The following is a 22,180-nucleotide window of genomic DNA, read 5'->3' as shown; positions in this document are numbered from 1 at the left end:
AACAGTTGCCTCTGAGGGCGACAGTGAAAAATGAATCAACAATGTCTGTGGTGGCGAGGGACGATGTCCCAGAGTCCTCTGTCCTTAGACCCTCCTTCTCGGCCAGGAAAAACTACAAAAAACCTCCTTGGGAAAAAGTAGAAACCTGGAGGAGGTCCAGAGTGAAGGAGAGATCTGACTCTCACAGACGGACAGACGGACGCGAGGGAGACTGGAGCTGAACCCACTCTTCAGGCAATGAGGGACCGTCTGCTACAGCAAACCAGTTGACAATTAAGCTAAAAGTACACTTGATTATATAAATACACATTGCCAACTACTCAATACTCAATACATGGCCCAGTATTAGGTATCAAGACTCACTAGAAGAGCAAATACATATTGCAGTGTGGACAATAGTGGACAATAATAGCAGAACTATGTAATGTAAACCTTCATTAAAGATTTAATATTGCTGTCACTGATTGTTTAGCGCATAAGCTTGGTTATTCTCATATTGCTGCTTTATGTGCTAAGTAGAACAATGATAAGCTTATAATACCACTAGCTAAACTGTAGGCCAAATTTGATGAACGACAATCTAACATACTAAAAATGCACTCCACATAATATCTACATTGTAAACCCACCATATTATGCTCCACAAAGAAACATATCTAAGTTGTGAGTGAAGATGCATAGGCAAAAGGTTGCAACTATACTGTTGTATTGCGCTAATTAGGGAAGCTTTAATAAGGATGTTTATAGAGTGAGTGATGTGGCAGCGCAAATATACAAATACAGTGTTTCATTTGGTACCAAAACACATAACCTTCCAACTTTGGATACATCTGCAAAGCAATTATTGTTTCAATTGTCTGGTCTGGTCAAGCATCATGCATCTCATTTATACAAGCGTAATAGTCAAAATAATTAGCTTTTTTTTTTTTTTTTCTCTCTCGCTATGTTATAGTTTAGAAAACAGATTGAAGATGAAAATGTTCATAAAACAAAAATAAATTACTGTATTACTTATTATTGTACAACCAACAAATAGAGCATCCACTTTGTCTCTGGGGAAGCTATTCAAATGTATATCGTCATATGTTACATGAAAAAAGAATGAACATTAAAAAAAAAACATTGTGTCATTTGATAGTAGCAATCTTTCTTAAAACATATATCTGTCACTGTTAGCCAATCACAGCCAACCCATATATTTTATTAGTGTTGGGTGATGTATCGGTATTTAAAATATATCTATATAATTTTGCTCACAATATACATTTTGCTCATATGGTAAATATTCATATCAGCTCGCATCACACACTGCTCTCGGGACAGACCTGCAGCTTAGTGTCCGGTAGCTTGAGAGCTAAATGCACTCAGAAACTGTCTAACTAACTCCATGCTGTGTCCACGCAGAGGACGGGGCACATACGCTGTACTCTCTCAAACGCTGTACTCTCTCATACGCTGTACTCTCTCATACGCTGTACTCTCTCATACACTGTACTCTCTCATACACTGTACTCTCTCATACGCTGTACTCTCTCATACGCTTGTACTCTCATTCACTGTACTCTCTCATACGCTGTACTCGTTCATAAGCTGTTCTCTCATAAAAGTTTGTAAAATACAAAATGATTAGCATCAGGCGCAATGGTAAGGCTACGCCAAATAAATTGTCTGTTTGCTGTAACCCAACCCAACATTTTTCAAGTGGGTCGTCGGTAGGTAAATTCTTATTTTTTTTTACTTTGAAGGCAAAAAAAAAGATCAAAATGTTGCCATTTTTTGAGTCGGAGTGACCGCCAGGGGTCAGACTTCAACAGTCAATGACGGACAAAATCTCTATCAACCTGATCGGGAGACTAAATCTCCTGATCTTTTGTACGTCGTTATCTTTCATTTTGGTAACGAAGGCGAGCGGGGGGAACATGCGGGGGACACGGGCGCCGCCATGTTTGTTTGTGATAACGCTGCTGGGCGTGTTTGCCTCCCAGAATGCATTGTGTAAGTCAGATTTAAATCAATCCACACCATGGTGGAGAACGGCATGGCGCTGACAGATGGAAACCAACTTGTTAATAGAAATATAGGCTCCCTCCTGCGTACTCTGTGCCATACAGACGCATGTGGAGGACCGAAATTGAAGACGCATATGTTTTGCGCAATGTGTTATTTGTCATTTGGGATGAAAGATAAGTTTACCAGCGCTATAAAAAAAATTGACACAGGGCTTAAGGAAAGACCGGTCGGTGAGTCGGCAAAATAGTTGAAAAATAAAAGAATTTGGCGTTTTTTTAACAAAATGCTGATATTTTCTTTTCAGTCGGCTAGTTTTATACCGGGTCGTTCGGGTTACGGCAAACAGACATTATTTTGCTCAGCCTAACACATAGCCACGCTGTGCTAACACATAGCCACGCTGTGCTAACACATAGCCACACTGTGCTGGATATGCTGCAACTTTTCTTTTTCCACTTGCTTTAAAGTCAAACCTGTCACAGAAAAGCACCAAGCACCAGAAAAATTAAAGTGGTGAAAAACCCAGTTGGCCACAGTTAAAGAGGAAAAAGACAAAGTATAAGCAACAGGAGAGAATGAGGAGAAGTTAGACTTGTCAGTTGAGCAAATGAATATGTCGTCTCTCTCTGAGCTTTTCTCTAAGTGAAAAGGCTTTGAGCATTTTGTCCAATGAGGCTCATCCTCTTCAATGACTTATTTTTCCTTCCTTCTGGCTCTAGGTTCAGGTCTCCCACAGTGAGGACTAACAGATGATTATTATCATGACAATGTATTTATATAGCACTTTTCCACCTTCAAGGCACTCAAAGCACTTTACTTGGCAATGTGCGTTCCATTCCCTCTAGCGCCCCACTGTGGCACCTGGTGTTCCAGCGATCCGACATCCCAGATCTAACCAGGCCCTGCCCGGCTTCCAAGATCTTACGAGCTCGGACATTGGCAAGCAGATATGGCCACACACCCGTTTGCCAGATACAAGAACTCTTTTATTCCTACAGCTATTTCTATTGTAAATGCTGATCAGTGAAGGAATCCAATTACTTTTTAAACCGATAATAACCTGCCCTGGTGTTGGTGGATATGTACTGCGTTTAATTTAGGTACATGTAAATGTTACTGTGTATTGTGTCTTTGTTTCTCTTTTGCTGCAAAACGAATTGCCCCATTTGGGGACACAAATAAATACATAAAGTGAAGTATATGTTTATAATTGTAGGAAATTGCCTGTGTGATATAACTGTATTATCATATAATCATAGGTTTATGATTAGTTTTAATCAGGAATAGGCAATATCCAAATCTAGCCAATTATTTACATTTCTGCCTTCTAACTAGCAGCTAATAGACTTGGAAAATATATAAGATAATGAGATAAGAAAAAATATGTACATATTGACCAGCCTACCTTTTATAAATACAGTAAATGCACACTTTCCAGGCCATCTCCATAGTAGCAGCAACCTCCCCTTCCTCTTCAGCTCCTCCTCCTCTCCATCACTCTTGACTCCTTATTCTCTGACTATCTTACGGTGAGAAATAGCTCACGAAACAGGTGCAGAGAATGTAGACTTTATTTTTTAGCTTGGAGTGCGGAGGGTGTCAGTGTGGATGATTGCACCAAACACAAACCGTGGCCAGTGTGCCCCGAGAAAATCCCATTCCCTCTTCACAAGCCTCTGATAGTGAAACGAAAGACTGTCAGGACTATTTTAGCTGTAAACCTGTAACTCAGAATATTAATGTTGTTTTGGGTAGTTTTGCTCACACTTTACTTTATATTACTGTATAGGATAATAGGAAACTGGGGGCAGATTTACGTTTGTCATATTATTACTCAGATAATCCTATGTTTCAGTCTTCATATATGTTAATCCTGCTTCCGAAGAGTGCACACGCTTTTTTTGCTCGCTCCGCTTGCTATCGCTGCTTTCCTTATTTATTTTGCTTTTTAATCAGTTTTTGTCTTTCAAACATTTTTGCTTTAGACTTTTTCAAGTAAACCAAGGATTTTAAGAACATTTTTCCAGTTTTAACGACATATCTGACGCCAGCGACATGTCCGTGAGAAGAAGGGAGAAAGACTGTGAACGCTGTCGGAAATATCAACAAGAAATTAATGAGCTGAAAACACGGATATTTGTTTTGGAATCTGAAAAAGTTCTTCACGATACCATTCCTGTGTCAACCGACGGTAAGAAGAGCACACTTTTTACAAGAAAAACTGCTACTTTCAACCTAAACCGCAGTGACTCTGTGTCGTTTCCAAAACTGTCTAAAAACCAGAAAGACCAGGCTGTTTCTTGGAACAAACTTGGAGCAAAACCTAAACGATACAAAGATAACGTGAAGTCACCTAAAATACAGCTCACCAACAGATTTTTACCACTTTCAGAGATGGAATTAAATGAAAAAAGGAAAGATGACGTGGCCAAAATACAGCAAGGAGGAACTGTGCCACAAGCCAAGGTCACGAAGATTGTTTTAGTTGGGGACGGCGCGATAAGTCACGTGACGCATGAAAAGATAAACACACATTCTCTTCCAAGCGCCACTGTTTCTGAGATAACGTCACTCCTTCCAAATATTATGGCTAAGCATGGAGGAGCTAAACAGCTGATTGTGCACGTGGGTGCAGTGGACATGCGGCGGGAACAGACTGAAGTTTTGAAAAAAGACTTCTTGAAGTTATTCGACATGCTTGATAAAATGGAAATCAAAACATTCATAAGTGGACCTCTTCCAAACATCGACAGGAGGATAAACAAGTTTAGCCGGCTTCTTCAGCTGAACACATGGCTGTCCAAAGAGTGTTCCCCGAGAGGACTACACTATATTGAGAACTTCTATCTATTCTGGAAACGAGAGGACCTGTTTAAGAGAAATGGCCCCCACCTATGCAGAGGTGGAGTGAGGGTGCTGACAGAGAACCTGCTCCACGCTCTGAGGCATTGGACTGGGCCTGGACAGGGTCCTGAGCAGATAGTTAGAGAAGAGAGGAATGAGAGAAGAATTCCTGCTCCATCAGCCAGAGACCGAGCCAATGTTTCAACATCAAAAGCACCACAACCTCAGCCTCCACCAAAGGATTCATCAGCAGCTGCTCCACCACCACCAGCAAAGGATTCAGCTCCAGCTGCTCCACATTCACCTCCACCGCCTCCAGCAAAGGAACAATCTTCAAAGGCCTTGGACCCATCTGTGACAAGCCCAACAACATCCCTGTCATCGCCCCTGCCTTCACACCAGCCCTGGGTTCCCCCTGCAACATCTACTCCCACTAAAGATTCATCATTCTCCTTCTCATCTCCACTCTCACCCATGGGCCTTCCCAGCCATTTTGAAAGTCTGATCAAATCAGGCATTAAGATGGCTCCACTCACGCCCAATACAGCAAGGGCTATGCCGACTACACCAACAAAAGCCCCACCACCCATCCCCCCTCGCCTCTCACCTGGTCCCAAACTCTCCTTGGCTACAAAAGCCCCACCACCCATCCAACCTCGCCTTTCACCTGGGATCTCCCATAGCTAGGATGCACTGGGTCTCAGCGTTGCCGGGACTTATTGTCACATTAAAAATCAAACCAACCCGGGGCCCTATGTAAAAAGAGCCCCCCCTAGTGCTATTTCTGTAGCCACATCATCACACAGATGGAAAAACAAAATGCGAGTCAGGCCCAATCTGAGAAATGTGATTCATATTCCCTGTGAAAAGATAAAGCCCAGTCTCACTGAAACTAGTCTGAAACTTGCTGTGCTAAATGTCAGATCCTTATGTAACAAATCTCTCTTAATTAATAATTTTATTTCTTCTTATAATCTTGATTTTATGTTTTTAACTGAAACATGGCTTGACAAAAACACAGGAAATGTAGTTCTGATAGAATCTGCTCCACCCAACTTTAAGTTTGAATCTGAAACACGAGAAAACAAAAAAGGGGGTGGAGTCTGTGCTGATGAAATAATTACCCGCAGGTTGTCTTTTGGGGTGTTTTCATCATTTGAGTATGTATCCTTTAAAATGGAGCTAAAACGGTCTCCATCCATTCTCTTCATTGTTTTATACAAGCCTCCCCAGCACTGCCAAAGTTTTATTGATGATTTTACTGAGATGCTTTCAGTCATATGCACAGACTTTGATGGTTTGGTCATTACAGGTGATTTCAATGTGCATGTTGATAATATTTGTGACAGAAACGCTAAAGAGCTTGATGCTGTCCTTGAAACCTTCAGTCTTACTCAGCATGTGAGAGGCCCCACCCACAGCAAAGGACACACTCTAGATCTCATAATTACAAAGGGGGTAAATATTTCAAATGTTAATGTGATCGATGTTGCTCTGTCTGATCATTTCTGTGTCTTCTTTGACCTGTCTGTTTCTCCCAAACCTCCGGTTGGTCCTGCAGTTGTTCAGAGGAGACACATAAGTGATGGCACAGGTGCACTGTTTATGGAAATGATAAACTTTGAAAATGTCTCATCTTCTAATGTAAATGATTTGTTGAACTCTGTTACATCTAGTGTTTTGAATGTTCTGGACACCATCGCCCCTATAAAGGCTAAAATGGTTAAAAATAAGCAGAAGGCGCCGTGGAGAAATGAGATTCGGTCAGGGCACAGAAAAGGGAGTGCCGCAGGGCCGAACGGAAATGGCGCAAGTCAAAGCTCCAGGTTCAAAAAGAGATTTACAAAGAAAAGCTGAACATGTACAACCTAATCTTATGTAGAACTAGGGAAAGATATTTTTCTGAAATAATTGGAAGCTGCAGTAACAACTCGCGTGTCCTGTTTGCCACAGTAAACAGATTAACAAACCCTCCAGCTCAGCTGCCGTTAGAACTCATTTCCACATCCAAGTGTAATGAGTTTGCATTATTCTTTAATGACAAAGTTCAGGGCATTAAAAATGCTATAAATCCCACAATGCAAAAAATGACCCTAAAACCACCAAGACACTTAGAGCTAACTCACTTTGCACCAGTAACTGACAAAACTGTCCATGAGATCATCACCAGTCTGAGTTCATCTACATGCTGCCTTGATGTGTTACCCACCAAATTTCTAAAGTCTGTGCTGAACAGTTTGTTAGCACCACTCACTCACATAGTTAACATGTCGCTTCAATCTGGAACATTCCCAATGTCTTTGAAAACTGCGGTCATAAAGCCTCTCCTAAAGAAGAGCAGTCTTGATGCCGCAGTACTGAGTCATTACCGGCCCATCTCTAATCTGCCATTTTGGGGCAAAGTCCTTGAAAAGGTTGTTTACCAACAGCTCACAGATTTCCTCTTAATAAACAACTCATTTGATGTTTTTCAGTCAGGTTTTAGACCTCATCACAGCACTGAGACTGCTCTTGTCAAGGTGACAAATGACATCCGCCTGAACACTGACACGGGCAAAGCCTCAGTCTTAATTCTGTTAGATCTGAGTGCTGCTTTTGACACTGTCGATCATGGGATCCTCTTACAGAGACTAGAGGACTGGGTGGGCATCACTGGCACTGCCCTAAACTGGTTAAGGTCCTATCTGGAAGACAGGAAGTACTTTGTTGAAATTGGTAGCTGTGTCTCAGACCACATGACCCTGACCTGTGGAGTGCCCCAAGGGTCAGTCCTGGGTCCCCTTCTGTTCAACCTCTACATGCTGCCGTTGGGTCAGTTGATACGCAGTGAAAATGTGTCCTATCACAATTATGCAGACGACACTCAGATCTATGTTTCACTATCGGCAGGTGACTATGGACCAGTAGATTCACTCTGTCACTGCATCCAACAAATCAGTTTGTGGATGCAAAACAACTTTCTCCAGCTGAACTCAGACAAGACTGAAATAATCGTTTTTGGCCCACAGAAACAAAGAGAAAGTGTTAGCGGTCACCTCCAGAGTCTCGCTCTAAAACCTACAAACCAAATTAGAAATCTGGGGGTAATAATGGACTCAGACTTGAACTTTAATAGCCACGTCAAATCAATAACATCAGCAGCTTTTTACCATCTAAAAAACATTGCCAAAATCAAAAATATAGTGTCAAAACCAGATTTAGAGAGACTTATCCAAGCGTTTGTCTCCAGTAGATTAGACTACTGTAACGGCCTGCTCACTGGTCTCTCCAAACGAGCTGTAAAACAGCTGCAGTACATCCAGAACGCTGCTGCTCGGGTCCTGACTAGAACCAGGAAGTATGATCACATTAGTCCTGTTCTCAGGTCTCTGCACTGGCTCCCTGTGGCTCAGAGAATAGACTTTAAAGCAGCTCTGCTTGTGTACAAGTCTCTCCATGGCCTAGCACCAAAGTACATCTTGGATATGTTAGTGCCATATGAACCATCTCGGACTCTGAGGACCTCAGGGACCGGCCTCCTGCTGGTGCCCAGAGTCAGGACAAAACATGGGGAATCTGCGTTTCAGTTTTATGCAGCTAAAATCTGGAACAGTCTTCCTGAAGATGTGAGACAGGCTTCTACTCTGACAATGTTCAAATCTAAGCTAAAAACAGTTTTGTTTAGCTGCGCATATGACTGAAGGGATTTTTTCTTTGCACTCTTCTCTTTTGTTTGTGATTTTATTGTCGGTGTAATCCCTCATTCGTCTAGGCGTGTTCCATAGTAGAAAAAGCTTCAGTTGTAGTCATCTGGACTCAGTTTGAAAAAGTAGACGTTTCGACTCTCATCCAAGAGTCATTGTCAATAACAGAATTTAGGTCGAGAACTCCGATATTAATACTGTTCTGGGGTAAGACCCGCCCATTGGGAGGAGCCTTCCTGAAGTAGAAAGAGTTGTTGGTTTCAACAGAAACTCCCCCCTTGTATCTACCGAGCTAGCCTATTCAGAATCTTAATGGGCTGTTAAAACCTCTTTGTCTTAGTGAGACCCTGGCTCAAACACCCTGAGTACCTGATTAGCATTTGAATGCCCTGGTCCTTTACCTTTCCAGGGGTTCAGTAACCCATTATAGATAACAGGAAGATTAAACCTAAGCCCTCCATTTCTGTTTAAAGAAGGTCTTTCTTTTTTAACAAAAATAGCTTCCTTGACTAGAAAAGATGGTTTGAAAGAGGAGTCAAGGAAGCTATTTTTGTTAAAAAAGAAAGACCTTCTTTAAACAGAAATGGAGGGCTTAGGTTTAATCTTCCTGTTATCTATAATGGGTTACTGAACCCCTGGAAAGGTAAAGGACCAGGGAATTCAAATGCTAATCAGGTACTCAGGGTGTTTGAGCCAGGGTCTCACTAAGACAAAGAGGTTTTAACAGCCCATTAAGATTCTGAATAGGCTAGCTCGGTAGATACAAGGGGGGAGTTTCTGTTGAAACCAACAACTCTTTCTACTTCAGGAAGGCTCCTCCCAATGGGCGGGTCTTACCACAGAACAGTATTAATATCGGAGTTCTCGACCTAAATTCTGTTATTGACAATGACTCTTGGATGAGAGTCGAAACGTCTACTTTTTCAAACTGAGTCCAGATGACTACAACTGAAGCTTTTTCTACTGTGATTTTATTAGTTTAGAAAATCAGTTGGATTGATAATTTTTAATTTAGTTAATTTTATTGTAGTTATTTTTTATCGTTGCACTCTTCTCTTTTGTTTGTGATTTTATTAGTTTAGAAAATCAGTTGGATTGATAATTTTTAATTTAGTTAATTTTATTGTATTTCTGTAATTTCTTTGTGATTTGAATGCATTTTTCCTGCTGTGTGAAGCACTTTGAATTGCCTTGTGTATGAAATGTGCTCTACAAATAAACTTGCCTTGCCTTGCCTTGCCTTGCCTTCATTCAGGGTTAGAGATATTTCCATTACTGTGACATAAAGTACAATGACAGTCGCCATGTGTTATTATCATGTTATTACCAGTACTGTACGTTTAATTCACATTTTAATTCCATCTTCCTTTACTGCTGTGGTGGAAAATATAAATATTAAAATCTGTACTTTTTGACTGATTATTTAGCTTGAAACAATAGAGAATAAATACATTACAACATTAATAAAACATAAATTAATATAAATACATAACATAAAAAATAATCATGATACAATAAAAAATCTCGAGCTACTATTTCAAGAGTGTCCAAACTAGGAGCCCAAAGGAGAACAAACGTATGTATTTGTCATTTCATCATTTAATAAACCTACAATTTGTAATAATGTGTATCAATGACAAACAGCAGTTATTACATTTAGGGGAAAATTATTATAAAATGCTTTTGAAGTCCAACTGGTGTATAAATGTGCAAATGTCTTTATACAAGAGAAACCAAATCCTCATGAAGACTGTAGATCAAATCAGTGGTGTTTTCATAATTATAGTTTTCATACATTTTATAGCATGAAAACAGGGCTGTAAATACATTGGTGCCTTGTTTTGCTGGTACTGCGTCTTCTGTTATGACACATGATTACATTTTCATGGTAAATGCTTTAACACCGCATTTTGAAATGATTTTCTCAACATATAATAACTGGATTGTTACATAGTGATTGCATTTTGGGTTATTATTACACCTCAGGCTTCCTGTCTAGCATAAATAATATATTTAACATTCTTTACAATCAAAACTTTACCATCAAACATGTTGGTGTGAAACAGACTGAACAGTCTGAATAAATATGAGGTGTCTCAAGCAAACTCCCTGTGCTGACCCTGAGTGATGCCCTCCCTTGGCCCTGTGCGGCCCCTGGTGAAAACTGGTTTGGACCTCTGATCTAAATCAACCAAAGCTTGTCAAAACTACTCATTTTCTTTTTTTCTTGCCTATTTTCTCCTTTTCAGTGGACCTCGATCCAGCCCTAGTACATTGTTCATTCTTGCTTCATTCTAGTTTCTCCAGCAGTTGCTTTTTCCCCCCTCCGAGTATTTGAACCCGGACAGTGACTTTGATTTTTCTTCCCCAAAGAACAAAAACAGTTCCTTGAGTGCCTAGAAATGCGACAAGTACAAGCAGGCATTGTCTTTGCAAGTAATTATCTTCTGAAAGCCCCCCAAGCCCCCCCCACACACCGCCGCGGCTCATGTCACGTCATTGAGGAGGCAGAGGAAGAAAGAACGCTGCTTAGACTTTGGGTTTAATTTAGAAGAAATGCTAAAAAGATTCCGCAGGGATAAAATGCAAAACAAACTGGAAATTAAAGAGTTTTCTTTATGTGTAAGCCCTGTTTTCTCCTTAACAGTAGTTTTGCAGTTTGGGTTCCAAATAATGGTAACAATCATGGGAAAAGTTAGAAAATGATTCCATAAGTTAAGAAAAAGACATTTATCTTATCATTGTTATAACATTAGATATATTTTGATGACTGTTTTGTTTCTATTTGCATGATTGAAAGTATGAAACTACTGCAAAGAATAGTTTTTTGATACTGATATGGTTCTTATTATATTATACACGCACATACACTTTATATCAAAGGCAATGCTGCTTGTGTTCTAAATTAGTGCTGTGATTGCCTCATTAACACCAATTAAGCAAGGCACCAAAATTAGCACAGAACCAAATTTATTCTTTCGGTATCAGTTCTTACCACATTTTTTTCCAGGGGACATATGTGACTCGCCACGGCAATTGTCGGACCATGTCGGCCTCGGTGAAACTGAGAAAAACAGCATTTTACTTTTTTTCCCTCAAATTTGTGATTTTCATTTTTTTGCAGAATGTGCTAGTTGAAGTTATGAATAAGCCCCTGTGTGCTTCAGATAACACTATTGGTTGTCTTAAACGTATACATTAAGCTGTTAAAAATGTGGAGTTTTTGGGTCTTTTTCCTGCTCTCCTGGGGGGCGTCACCTTTTTCTAGCCAACGTATTGTTTACATTTTCCACCAATCAGCTGTGATCCGCATGGCTACAGCTGCGTGCTCCGTGCTCATTACTCCAGACCATCTGCAGAGCACAGTCTTCAGAGCTTACATTTCCTGGACTACATTGCAACGGAACTGTTTACTCAGGTACACTTTTACTTTACTACTAAATTATTGCTTTAACGCTGTGTTTTAAGGCGGTCTCGTGATCACTTTAGAATCTTACTTGTCTGCTCCGGTGGAGCTAATGCTAAGCTAACATGTTGCTTCAGTGCACTCTGCAATACGGGCTTAATGTGACTACTTGCTGTTATCACCATGTTCGGGTTATTTTTCGGCGTGGGTTGGCCCGTGGGTTGTGTGGGTCGTGCTTTGTGTCTGTTTTATCGTGCTAAACCGGCTGTTACCCCCACAGCCCGGAGCTAAACGCAGCTATTCGGAGCTAAGTTGTAAGCTAAACTTTGCTATGTTATCGGGTTATTTTTCGACGTTTTGTCTGTACAAATTATATACTTATGTAGTATTTCTTGACCCGTGGGTCGTGCTTTGTGTCTGTTTTATGCTGCTAAACCGGCTGTTACCCCCATAGCCCGGAGCTAAACGCAGCTATTCGGAGCTAAGTTGTAAGCTAAACGTTGCTATGTTATCGGGTTATTTTTCGACGTTTTGTCTGTACAAATTATATACTTATGTAGTATTTCTTGACCCGTGGGTCGTGCTTTGTGTGTGTTTTATGGTGGACTAAACCGGCTGTTACCCCCACAGCCCGGAGCTAAACGCAGCTATTCGGAGCTAAGTTGTAAGCTAAACTTTGCTATGTTATCGGGTTATTTTTCGGCGAGGGAAGAGAAAAAAACTACAACTCCCGATACCACTTCTGGTCACGTGGCTTACGTACGTTGCACGTCACGCACGCACTGCGTCACTCGAACCAATCACGCGCTTGCCTTGCCATTATCAGCTTCCTGTGTGTCTCTCTGTGCACGGTGTATGGAGAGACAACAGGACGGCTGAACCAGGTAAGCTTTGCGACTAAAACACCCGCTTTTAATCACTTTAATTTTATTTTAATTTTTTATTTTGGTGATTTTCATGTTTTAATGATTAGAGTATAATTAACCATAAGCAACATCTGTTTTTCAGGTGAGCCTGCAGTTTGTACATCAAGCTTCAGATCACTGTGGAAACAGCTTCTCCCACACATCAGAAGCTGCAGGCCACGCACAGATCTCTACAACAGAATCTAATGTGCTGTCTTTGGACCCTCACCGCCAGCAAGCAAAGACATCAGGATGCATTACAGCTTTGACTTTGCACAGCAGGTACTAATAATAGTGCAAATGCAGAATAGCAATTATAGAGACCTATACGTCTTAATCAAATGTCATATGTATTAATCTAATCTCCTTTTCTCTCTCTGTCTACTACCCTCTACAGACGGGGCCAAGCTTCACTACACAATGGACATCCACTTCCTCATTGCTGGCCACACCAAATTCTCCCCTGATTGCGGCTTTGGACTTATCAAGCGAGCATACGTGAAGACCAGGGTTGACACTTTGGAAGACATCGCTGAGGTTAGTTTATATTATTTGACTACTGTAATGTGTAAACATTAGCCTGGCAAAACTTCAGTGCTGCTCTCTGCTTAAGATATGTTTCTTCTGTTCTCATTTTTTTACATTGTCGCCCTTGTCATCAGGTAGTGGAAAACAGCTCTCCTGAGTCTCACCTCAGTATCCCACAGCTTGTTGGAACGGCGGATGGCAAAGTGTTTGTCAAGAACTTGGACTGGCAGAAGCATCTGAGTCCCTTCTTCAGACGGCTTCCAAAGATCAAGAGTTATCAGCACTTCAAGTATTTATATTGAAACTCTCACATTGTGTTAAAAAAAATAAATAGTTAATGAGTGTTTTATGTGAAATAGTTAGCCATTTCTTAAATGTCCTGTTATTTGTTTACAGCTTTGATGCCAAGAGCCGAGAGTCACAGCACAGAAGAGTGCACAGACGAAGAAGAGGATGAGGATGTGATCTCTGATGTAATTGGACTCTGGTGGTGTACATATCATATCTATTATCTCATATCTCATATATTCAAAGCCATGGACCCGTTGCAGTTCGTATACCTGACCCTGGCATCTGTTTATAAGAGTTCTTCTATTAAGAGTGTTTTTTAAACTTCCTATAAGTTACTGTCCTTTCCCCCTGTATCTACTGCGTTGTAAGGCTATCTTATTTTATCTTTTGTTGTTTGTGTTGAATCATTCAGTGCACCATTGTTGGTGCACTGAATCACCTGTGAATTATGTTTATCGACAAATGCAATGAACCCTGATTCTTTGATTCTATTCAGGGCCTTTTGTAATCCAAGTATTTCCATTGTAATATAGTAACTTCTAATTCTGATTCAAGTCCAGTTACCATCAATAACAACACTCCTCTTGAGTCTTGAGTGACAGCTGTAGGGGGAAGGTGGTGTCAGTGTGACAGGGGGGAGGGCTTATCTCAATGAGATGCAAATGAGCCCCCCTGTGACTCTGGGCTCTCTCAGGTGAGAAACTTTGGAAGCCGTTTTCTCAGTGAATGGGTTTGAGAGTTGTATACATTCAAATGACCACAACTTACTCAAATATTATCAGATCTACATGAGTGAGACATCATTGGAAAGCTTTGAATTCACACTTTCAGAATCTGTGAATAACTCAAAATGTCTCCGGGTAGACATGTAACTGGATTAGCCACGTTCAGTCACATATATACAGTAATTTTTTTATATTCTTTAAGCCTGACGACAGCATGTGACCTTTAACCCCTTGAGTTTTTAGACGATTGAAACAGTATTAAAGCAGGTCAAAATCTTATTAGCTTATTGTTACTCCTATCCCATAGTAGATTTAAATTGTTTCTCATTTGACTTATTCATTGTTCATTGTTTTATGTTGCACCGAATCACCAAGAGAAGTTCTAATGTTTGTGATTTTTTTTGATTGACAATGGCAATAAATCCTTTTTGATTCTATTTTACATTGCTTATTTGCAGTATTATTCATTGAAAAAAACAATAATTACTTTTAATTACTTTTGTCATTGTATAAGCAAAATTTTCACAGGTTTTTCTAATTTGAATTTAAATTAAAAAGCTAAAACAAAATGTTTTTACCGTGTTGGTTGTGCTGATGTCTAATTGGGTTCGTCACAAAGAGGAGTGTTAAGGCATCAAGTGTGTATTATAGTGCTCCTCACCCCTCTGAAGTTGCTGGTGGCCTGGAAGTAGATGAGATAGTTTTTGGTTGGGTCCAGGGGGCTGTTCCAGTAGCCGTTGTAGGTGTGGTTGTCTCCCACAGTGAAGGGCGTGGCCTCGGGCAGGCTGCTGGGGGCCAGTTCAGCCGTGTAGTAGTGAGGGCTACGCTTGGCCTGGGCCTCTGTGTGAGAGTTGGGCGTGGGGAAACAGTCCGAGCTGCCCAACTCTCTCCTCTTCACCTGCCGAGAGCCGTCCTCCTCCACCACCACCACCTGGTACGCACTGAGGAACAGGGGCGAGAAGACTGTAAGTGTTTGGAAGTCAGAGGTAACAAACAAACACACATCCACATGAGGAGAAATCACAGAAATCATCCCCAGAGGTATAAGGAAATCGCATTTAAAGGTGGACTAGGTTTCATATACTGCCTGCATCAGAGGAAATTGTATTGCTTTGCCTATTTCGACCTGATCCTTCTGCCCAGTTCTTTTAAAGGGTGAGTGTGTTTAATGCCCAGGAGAGAAAGCAGAGCATGATTTCTAATATGATCTAAATCAGTGGTTCCCAACCTTTTTCTCCCAGTCACCCATATTTTACCTGTGGATGCACTGGGGACCCAAACATCCTTCTCCTGCCTGCAATGCTACTGTCTTATAAGAAAAATAGAATTACCTGTACTTTATGATTATAGATGTAATAGAACAATAATGATCATAAAATACGTTGTAAGCTATTACCATGCCATTTGTGCATTAAAGGCGGTATGGACGATTTTTCGGCGATTTGAGAACGCAGGTGGAAGTGCGCATGCGCACTCCCCCGTGCGGACTGATACAACAAACACGTGCGTTTGTTTATCAGCGCAACGGAGCACATCGCATCGCTCGTCTCCCGTAGATTTCTGTCCACTTCTGCGTCAGCTCGAACTGTCTTTCTCCGTCTTCATTTTGCCCCGTACACTGAGGGAACTATATTATGATAGATCCATGCGCTTAGGCACGCGGAAACGTGGGGAAGAGCCAGACGCGGCTGCAGGTGAGCGGTAGGTGCGTTTTATGATTGATACGTGGCAGGACAAATGATTTATCCACGCCACGAGGAAATATGATAAAAAAAATTGCTGAAAAAAATCATCCATACCACCTTTAACAATCACACAAGGTCTAGTCAAGGACCCCTGGGGACCCTCTGAGAATCCCGAAGTCCGGAATAACTGATCTAAATTGTACCTGTAATATACTTTTCAATCATAAGGCAGCAAAAAAACGATTTCCATTTTATCCTCAGCTTTTTCTGCATTTATTTCACTTCTCTTAGACTCCGCGGCAAATTTTAACTTCTCTGACTATGTATTTTCATAAGGGAGCTGCAGGAGAAGCTTTACTGCTAAAGTTAATTAGTTCCGATTTAAGTTTAGAGAATGCAAATTATGCCTGTAGATCTCCTGCCTGTGACGCCACACTATCCCATCATGCACCACAAAAACTCCGCACTGGCAGTGATGGCGGCCGGGCTTTTGCACTGAAACTAACACCGCCAGCCACAATCATGAAACTTTATCTCAGTTTCAGAGATTGTGGATTATCTTGGTGCTCCAGGATGGACATATCATCAAGGGCAGAAAACGCCTGAACACTTTACTGGACTGACACAGCTCCAGATCGATGAGAGAAGAGGATTTCTCCAACTACACTGGACTGTAGTGAGTCAAGATACTCATACATTTTGATTTGAATTTGGGGAACTATTAAACCATAATTATAACTATTCAAAATCTATATTAAGATGGCGAATGTGAATTGTATTAATCATTGATCTGTTAATTAAGTGCAAGTGAGAAGTTTGAAGAGATATGTGTTTTTTGAGGCTCAGATGGAGAGGACTTACTAACTGTATTCATCAAAGTAACGCAAATTAAGCAAAATACAACTCTTGGTATGTTTTTGATGTGAAAACAACGTTAGAAATTGTTAAAAAATGTACGTTTGAAAAGCAAAAAGAAAAAAAAGATCTCATCAGAAGCTTTTTTTAACAGCAGAAGAACATACAATTAAATGTGCAGTAAAAATCATCAAAAAGCACATTACCAAAAAATGTTCAACTAAGTAACACAGAAGTTCTTATATCAATAACCTTTAAAGTTGAAACAATATTTGCCCAAATTCAAATTACCCTCGCACTATTTTGTCTCGCAGCTGTCAGAAGACCCCAAATCGCTTCAGCCTTTTTGAATTTAAATTGCTTTTGAGGACAAGCCTTCTGGTGTTAATAGCTCCACAGGATACGACGCTGATGAAATACAAGCACATAAATCCAGCCGCGCATCAAAGTGGACACCTTTGACTTCACCTGTTTATAGCCAGACAGTGTTTTTCATTGCTCCAGTCACTAAATCAATACACCTGACACTGTTAATGGTTTGAAATGGTGTGTGTGTGTGTGTGTGTGTTTGTGTGTTTGCCACCCCAGCGCAACCTCATCTCATCATCATCATCCCCAAGTCCACCCTGAATGTCACCAAGGCTAAGATGAATAGTTACATTGGTGTTTTAGAGGTTTTAGGGTTCTATTTTACTAGCTTATAATATTTATTTCCCATCAAAAACATAACTGGAGTTGTAATTTGAATAGACTACGTAAATCCCACTGCAGCCATAGTTTTTTAGCCTGATTCAAACTGCTTCACTTCTTATAAGAACAGCTAAATTAATCCTACTGTGCATAATGCATTTATCTTAACCTGTTTGTTATTGTTATGGAATCAGCTCCTGTCCATGTTAAAGAGGCCGACACAGTCTCTTAATTTAAGATCAGGCTTAAAAGGTTCCTCTTTGAAATAGCTTATGGTCAGGCCAGTTAGGAACAGAAATAAAAGCCTACAGTTTCCCAGCTACGCTCTATGCTGGGGGAAGTAAGGCAGCTTGAGCCTCCTCAGCTAAAGACTACTTTTCCTATCAACAATATGTAATATTTAATTTCCTGTAATCTATCCTTCCATTTCCCTCAGGGAGATATGCTGTTCCAGACATTGCAGATTCTGACCTATAGATCCTGATGCTACTCAGCTGCCTGGAGGAACACTCTTTACTCTAGATGAACGACTCCTCATCTGCCTGGAGCAACTGTCTTGGAAAATGAACTCTCCTCCTGAGTGGTTCTGGTGCCACAGTCTATCTGCAAATGGAAGCGCTTCTCTCCTTCACTGTGGTTCTCCCCAGGGTTTTATTATTCCTGTTATTCCTGCAGAAGGAGGCTCTAAGGACAGGGGATGCTGGGACATTTATAAATTTGCTTATTTCCAGTGAACATTGTTACTTCTGCTTCTCTATTTCACAGTTGCACTTAGAGGCATCAGCTATTGTGACTTTGGATCAGTATATCATGTGTTTCTTTGTTTTATTTCATATTTTGTATCTGACAGGGTACCATTAAAAAGGAGTTTCCCTCATCTGGCTTTCTCCTCTATAAATAAATGATAAATACAAATATATAAATAAAATGCTCATTTAAGTTGATTTAGCATAATATGGTGAAATTTTACAAAATGTCAAAATATTCATAACCGAAAATATCCATGTGGTTTCTCCATAGAAATTGAGGTAAAAGGGATTTGTAATTGGCATGGAAATTATACTTGTCTCAAGCGTTCGACAAAGGTTGATCACAGGGTCCATTTTCTTGTCCGAATTGACCACCTTACCAGTAATTTCATCAAAATTATCAGTCACACAATTTCAACTTGGATTGTATTTTTAGGCTACTATTATTGGAAGAAAAACATTTTAGAAAGATCAACTGCAGGGCTTTGAAAAATAACATGTACTCAAATTTAAAGTGGAGGTAACACGTTTTCCAGCCTCTATGAAAAAGCAAAACGTTTGCTTGGTAAATTGGAAAAGGTTTGGCACATTTCCTTAAGGGGCATTAGAAACAACTTTACTTTAAATAAGCACATTTCAGGGGAACCATGACGCACACCAAGACTTTAAACAGTCAGTTACGAATATTACACCTTTTTTCAGTGAGTTCTAAGGTAATTATTAATTATTAATAATAATCATTTGAATGTATGTATTTCATGTCTTTGATTTATTTATTTACAATTACTAGTATTCATTTTTTTTTTTTTTTTTTTTTTTTTTACAAACCTGGAGCCTATATTCAACTATTTCCACATGTGTCAAACAACCCACGCTTCTTGGCTTCATAGTTCTGAACCTCTCAAAATATCGGTATAAAGGCACTCTCTCTCCCTTCCTCTATATCTGCCCTTTACACCTCAGCAGCAGAACAGTCAGTCTTTCAGCCTCTCCATGTAGCTCCTCTTCACCACCTATGTCAGACCCCTGATGGAATTTGTTAATTTTAAGGCAATTTAAAGGCCCTGAACCATGAGTGAGGAACATGGTTTTCATCCAACAGAGGTATCTAAAAGGATACAAGGAGCCATCACATCTGGATGTTACTTTATGCTTCTCATCCAAGGAAATTATAACACATAGGTAATATAATATTAAAAAAAAAATAAAAAAAAAATAGATGTTTTAAAGCAACAGTATGTAACGTTCGGCATCATTCCATGGAAATAGAAAGTTTACCCAATACTTCTAAACATTCTCCATGGAGATAGAACGTTTCTACCGGTCGGACGACTCATTGAACTAAAATGCAGTTAAGATAAATATTTCGAATCATTCTAAAAAAATTCCAAAATGTTATCACAGAATAGCACTTTTTTTGGTTTATGATTTTCTTTCCTCTTTATTGATGACATCACATCGCAAAAACTCATGTAATATACCCATTTTTTTAAAAATTTGACAAATAAAAATATATGAGAGCGACTTTCTTTTGTTTGATTAGTGTTTAGAAAGTCATAAAAGTTGTTTCTTTGTTTAAGTTTTGCGTAAACTTTGATTGGGATGAGTCATTTCCTATAATTTTCTACACTTTTTTCATTTTTTTCTACACAAATACGTACCCGATTGGTGTAAAACTATAATGCGTATTTAATACATGTATAAAATACACCAAATAAAGTCAAAATTACAAAATCGTAAAAACATGTATGCACTTTAACAGCACACGTTTCCTAAACAGGAAGTGGGCCCTTAGTCTCAATGTCAAAAGTGAGTTAAAACTTTATTTTGCACGATCAAGGTGTTCCTTTCTCTCAATGTTCTCCTTCAATTTTTCTCCAAGCTGTGTTGTTGAGCGGAATTGGCGTGCTGCCCTCGTTACAGTGACACGGCTGTCAAACTGTCAGCTCATGATTGGTCGACGTGCGCGCTATTGGCTGCCATTGTTTGTCAGCTTTTACCGTGGCGCCAGCACATACAGCCACTGCATTGACAAGTCTTGATTGATGGTAATTATGGAAAATACTCGCTTCGTTCCCGGTAGCAACGTTATGCTCACGCAAACGTTTCCGTTCGCCTTGTAGTGGTAAAGTCAAAATGCGTTTAGGGATGGAATTGAGACAAGACAGGCCTGAAAAAGTTTGCATGACGCATGAGAGAAAAGACAAGAGCTGAGTGAAACGAGTGTAGAATCGGTGATAGGACTGCACCATTATGGCAAAAATAATAATTCAGTTTTTTTGCCTCAATATTTAAATCACAGTAATTGTCTCTTTTTTGATAAAAAAAAAAAAATAAAGACAAACAACAAGACATATACAGTTAAAAGACAAAAACATGATGAGTCATCTTCAGTAAGTCTGAAGATGACTCAATGTTCTAGTTTGTGCTGTAAAAATGAGCACTGAAAGTCAATCAACTGTATAGACTGGGTAGAGCTTCAAGTTGTCTCAAGTCACAGGGCTCAAGTCCAATTCGAGTCCAGAGTCATTGGCATTCGGGTCCAGGTAGAGGCCAGAGTCAGTGGCATTTAAGTCCAAGTCGAGTCCAGAGTAATTGGCATTCAAGTCCAAGTCGAGGCCAGTGTCATTGGCATTTAAGTCCAAGTCAAGTCCAGAGTAATTGGCATTCAAGTCCAAGTTGAGCCTCGAGTCATTGGCATTCAAGTCCAAGTCGAGGCCAGTGTCAGTGGCATTCACGTCCAAGTCGAGTCCCGAGTCATTGGCCTTCACGTCCAAGTCGAGTCCCGAGTCATTGGCATTCACGTCCAAGTCGAGTCCAGAGTCATTGGCATTCACGTCCAAGTCAAGTCCCGAGTTATTGGCATTCAAGTCCAAGTCGAGTCCCGAGTCATTGGCATTCAAGTCCATGTCGAGTCCAGAGTCAGTGGCATTTACGTCCAAGTCGAGTCCAGTGTCAGTGGCATTCGAGTCCAAGTCGAGTCCAGAATCATTGGCATTCACGTCCAAGTTGAGTCCAGAGTCATTGGCATTCAAGTCCAAGTCGAGTCCAGTGTCAGTGGCATTCACGTCCAAGTCGAGTCCCGAATCATTGGCATTCACGTCCAAGTCGAGTCCAGAGTCATTGGCATTCACGTCCAAGTCGAGTCCCGAGTCATTGGCATTCACGTCCAAGTCGAGTCCCGAGTCATTGGCATTCAAGTCCAAGTCGAGTCCAGTGTCAGTGGCATTCATGTCCAAGTCGAGTCCAGAGTCATTGGCATTCAAGTCCAAGTCGAGTCCAGAGTCATTGGCATTCACGTCCAAGTCAAGTCCCGAGTTATTGGCATTCAAGTCCATGTCGAGTCCAGAGTCAGTGGCATTCAAGTCCATGTCGAGTCCAGAGTCAGTGGCATTCACGTCCAAGTCGAGTCTGGAGTCATTGGCATTCAAGTCCAAGTCGAGTCTGGAGTCATTGGCATAGTTCTGCATGTTCGTCGTACCTGACAGGTGCTCCTCGTCCCAGAGCCGGCCTCAGCAGAACCGTGATGGTGTTCTCCGACTCGCTAAGAGGAGAGGGTACGTCTTCATAGTCGAACACGGGGGCTGCGACACAAAGGAAAAACAAGCCATATAGGGGTGAACAACTCAAAATCACAGCGCAAGGAATGGACACGCACAATTGACGTGAACATTGCCAAGCAGGGTTTTCAGAGCCGAATCTATTTCCGTGACCCTCAATCGGAAAACTTGCATTGTGTCCCTTTAAGATGGATTGTTGAGATAATGCAGTGATTTTAAACAAGATTAAATCCTAAATTACTACGAAGA

General features: G+C 40.6%; 1 protein-coding gene across 5 annotated transcripts in view; it reads right to left on the bottom strand.

The window, feature by feature from the left end:
* Positions 1–22,180, bottom strand: part of LOC140361637 (receptor-type tyrosine-protein phosphatase U-like) — a 422,151-nt gene that overhangs the window by 109,445 nt on the left and 290,526 nt on the right. For all 5 annotated transcript variants that reach the window (XM_072447383.1, XM_072447385.1, XM_072447384.1 and 2 more), the window contains exons 11-12: positions 21,853–21,955; positions 15,054–15,333 (exon numbers count right to left, since the gene is read on the bottom strand). In XM_072447383.1, coding sequence (XP_072303484.1) covers positions 15,054–15,333; positions 21,853–21,955 — 383 coding nt within the window. The remainder of the gene's footprint in view (positions 1–15,053; positions 15,334–21,852; positions 21,956–22,180) is intronic.

Source organism: Eucyclogobius newberryi, unplaced genomic scaffold (assembly GCF_026437365.1).
Source record: "Eucyclogobius newberryi isolate DKJ021-1_F unplaced genomic scaffold, fEucNew1.0.hap1 SCAF_16, whole genome shotgun sequence".
Lineage (NCBI taxonomy): Eukaryota > Metazoa > Chordata > Actinopteri > Gobiiformes > Gobiidae > Eucyclogobius > Eucyclogobius newberryi.
The sequence above is the reverse complement of the archived record's forward strand: the minus strand, read 5'-3'. Positions and strand labels throughout refer to the sequence as shown.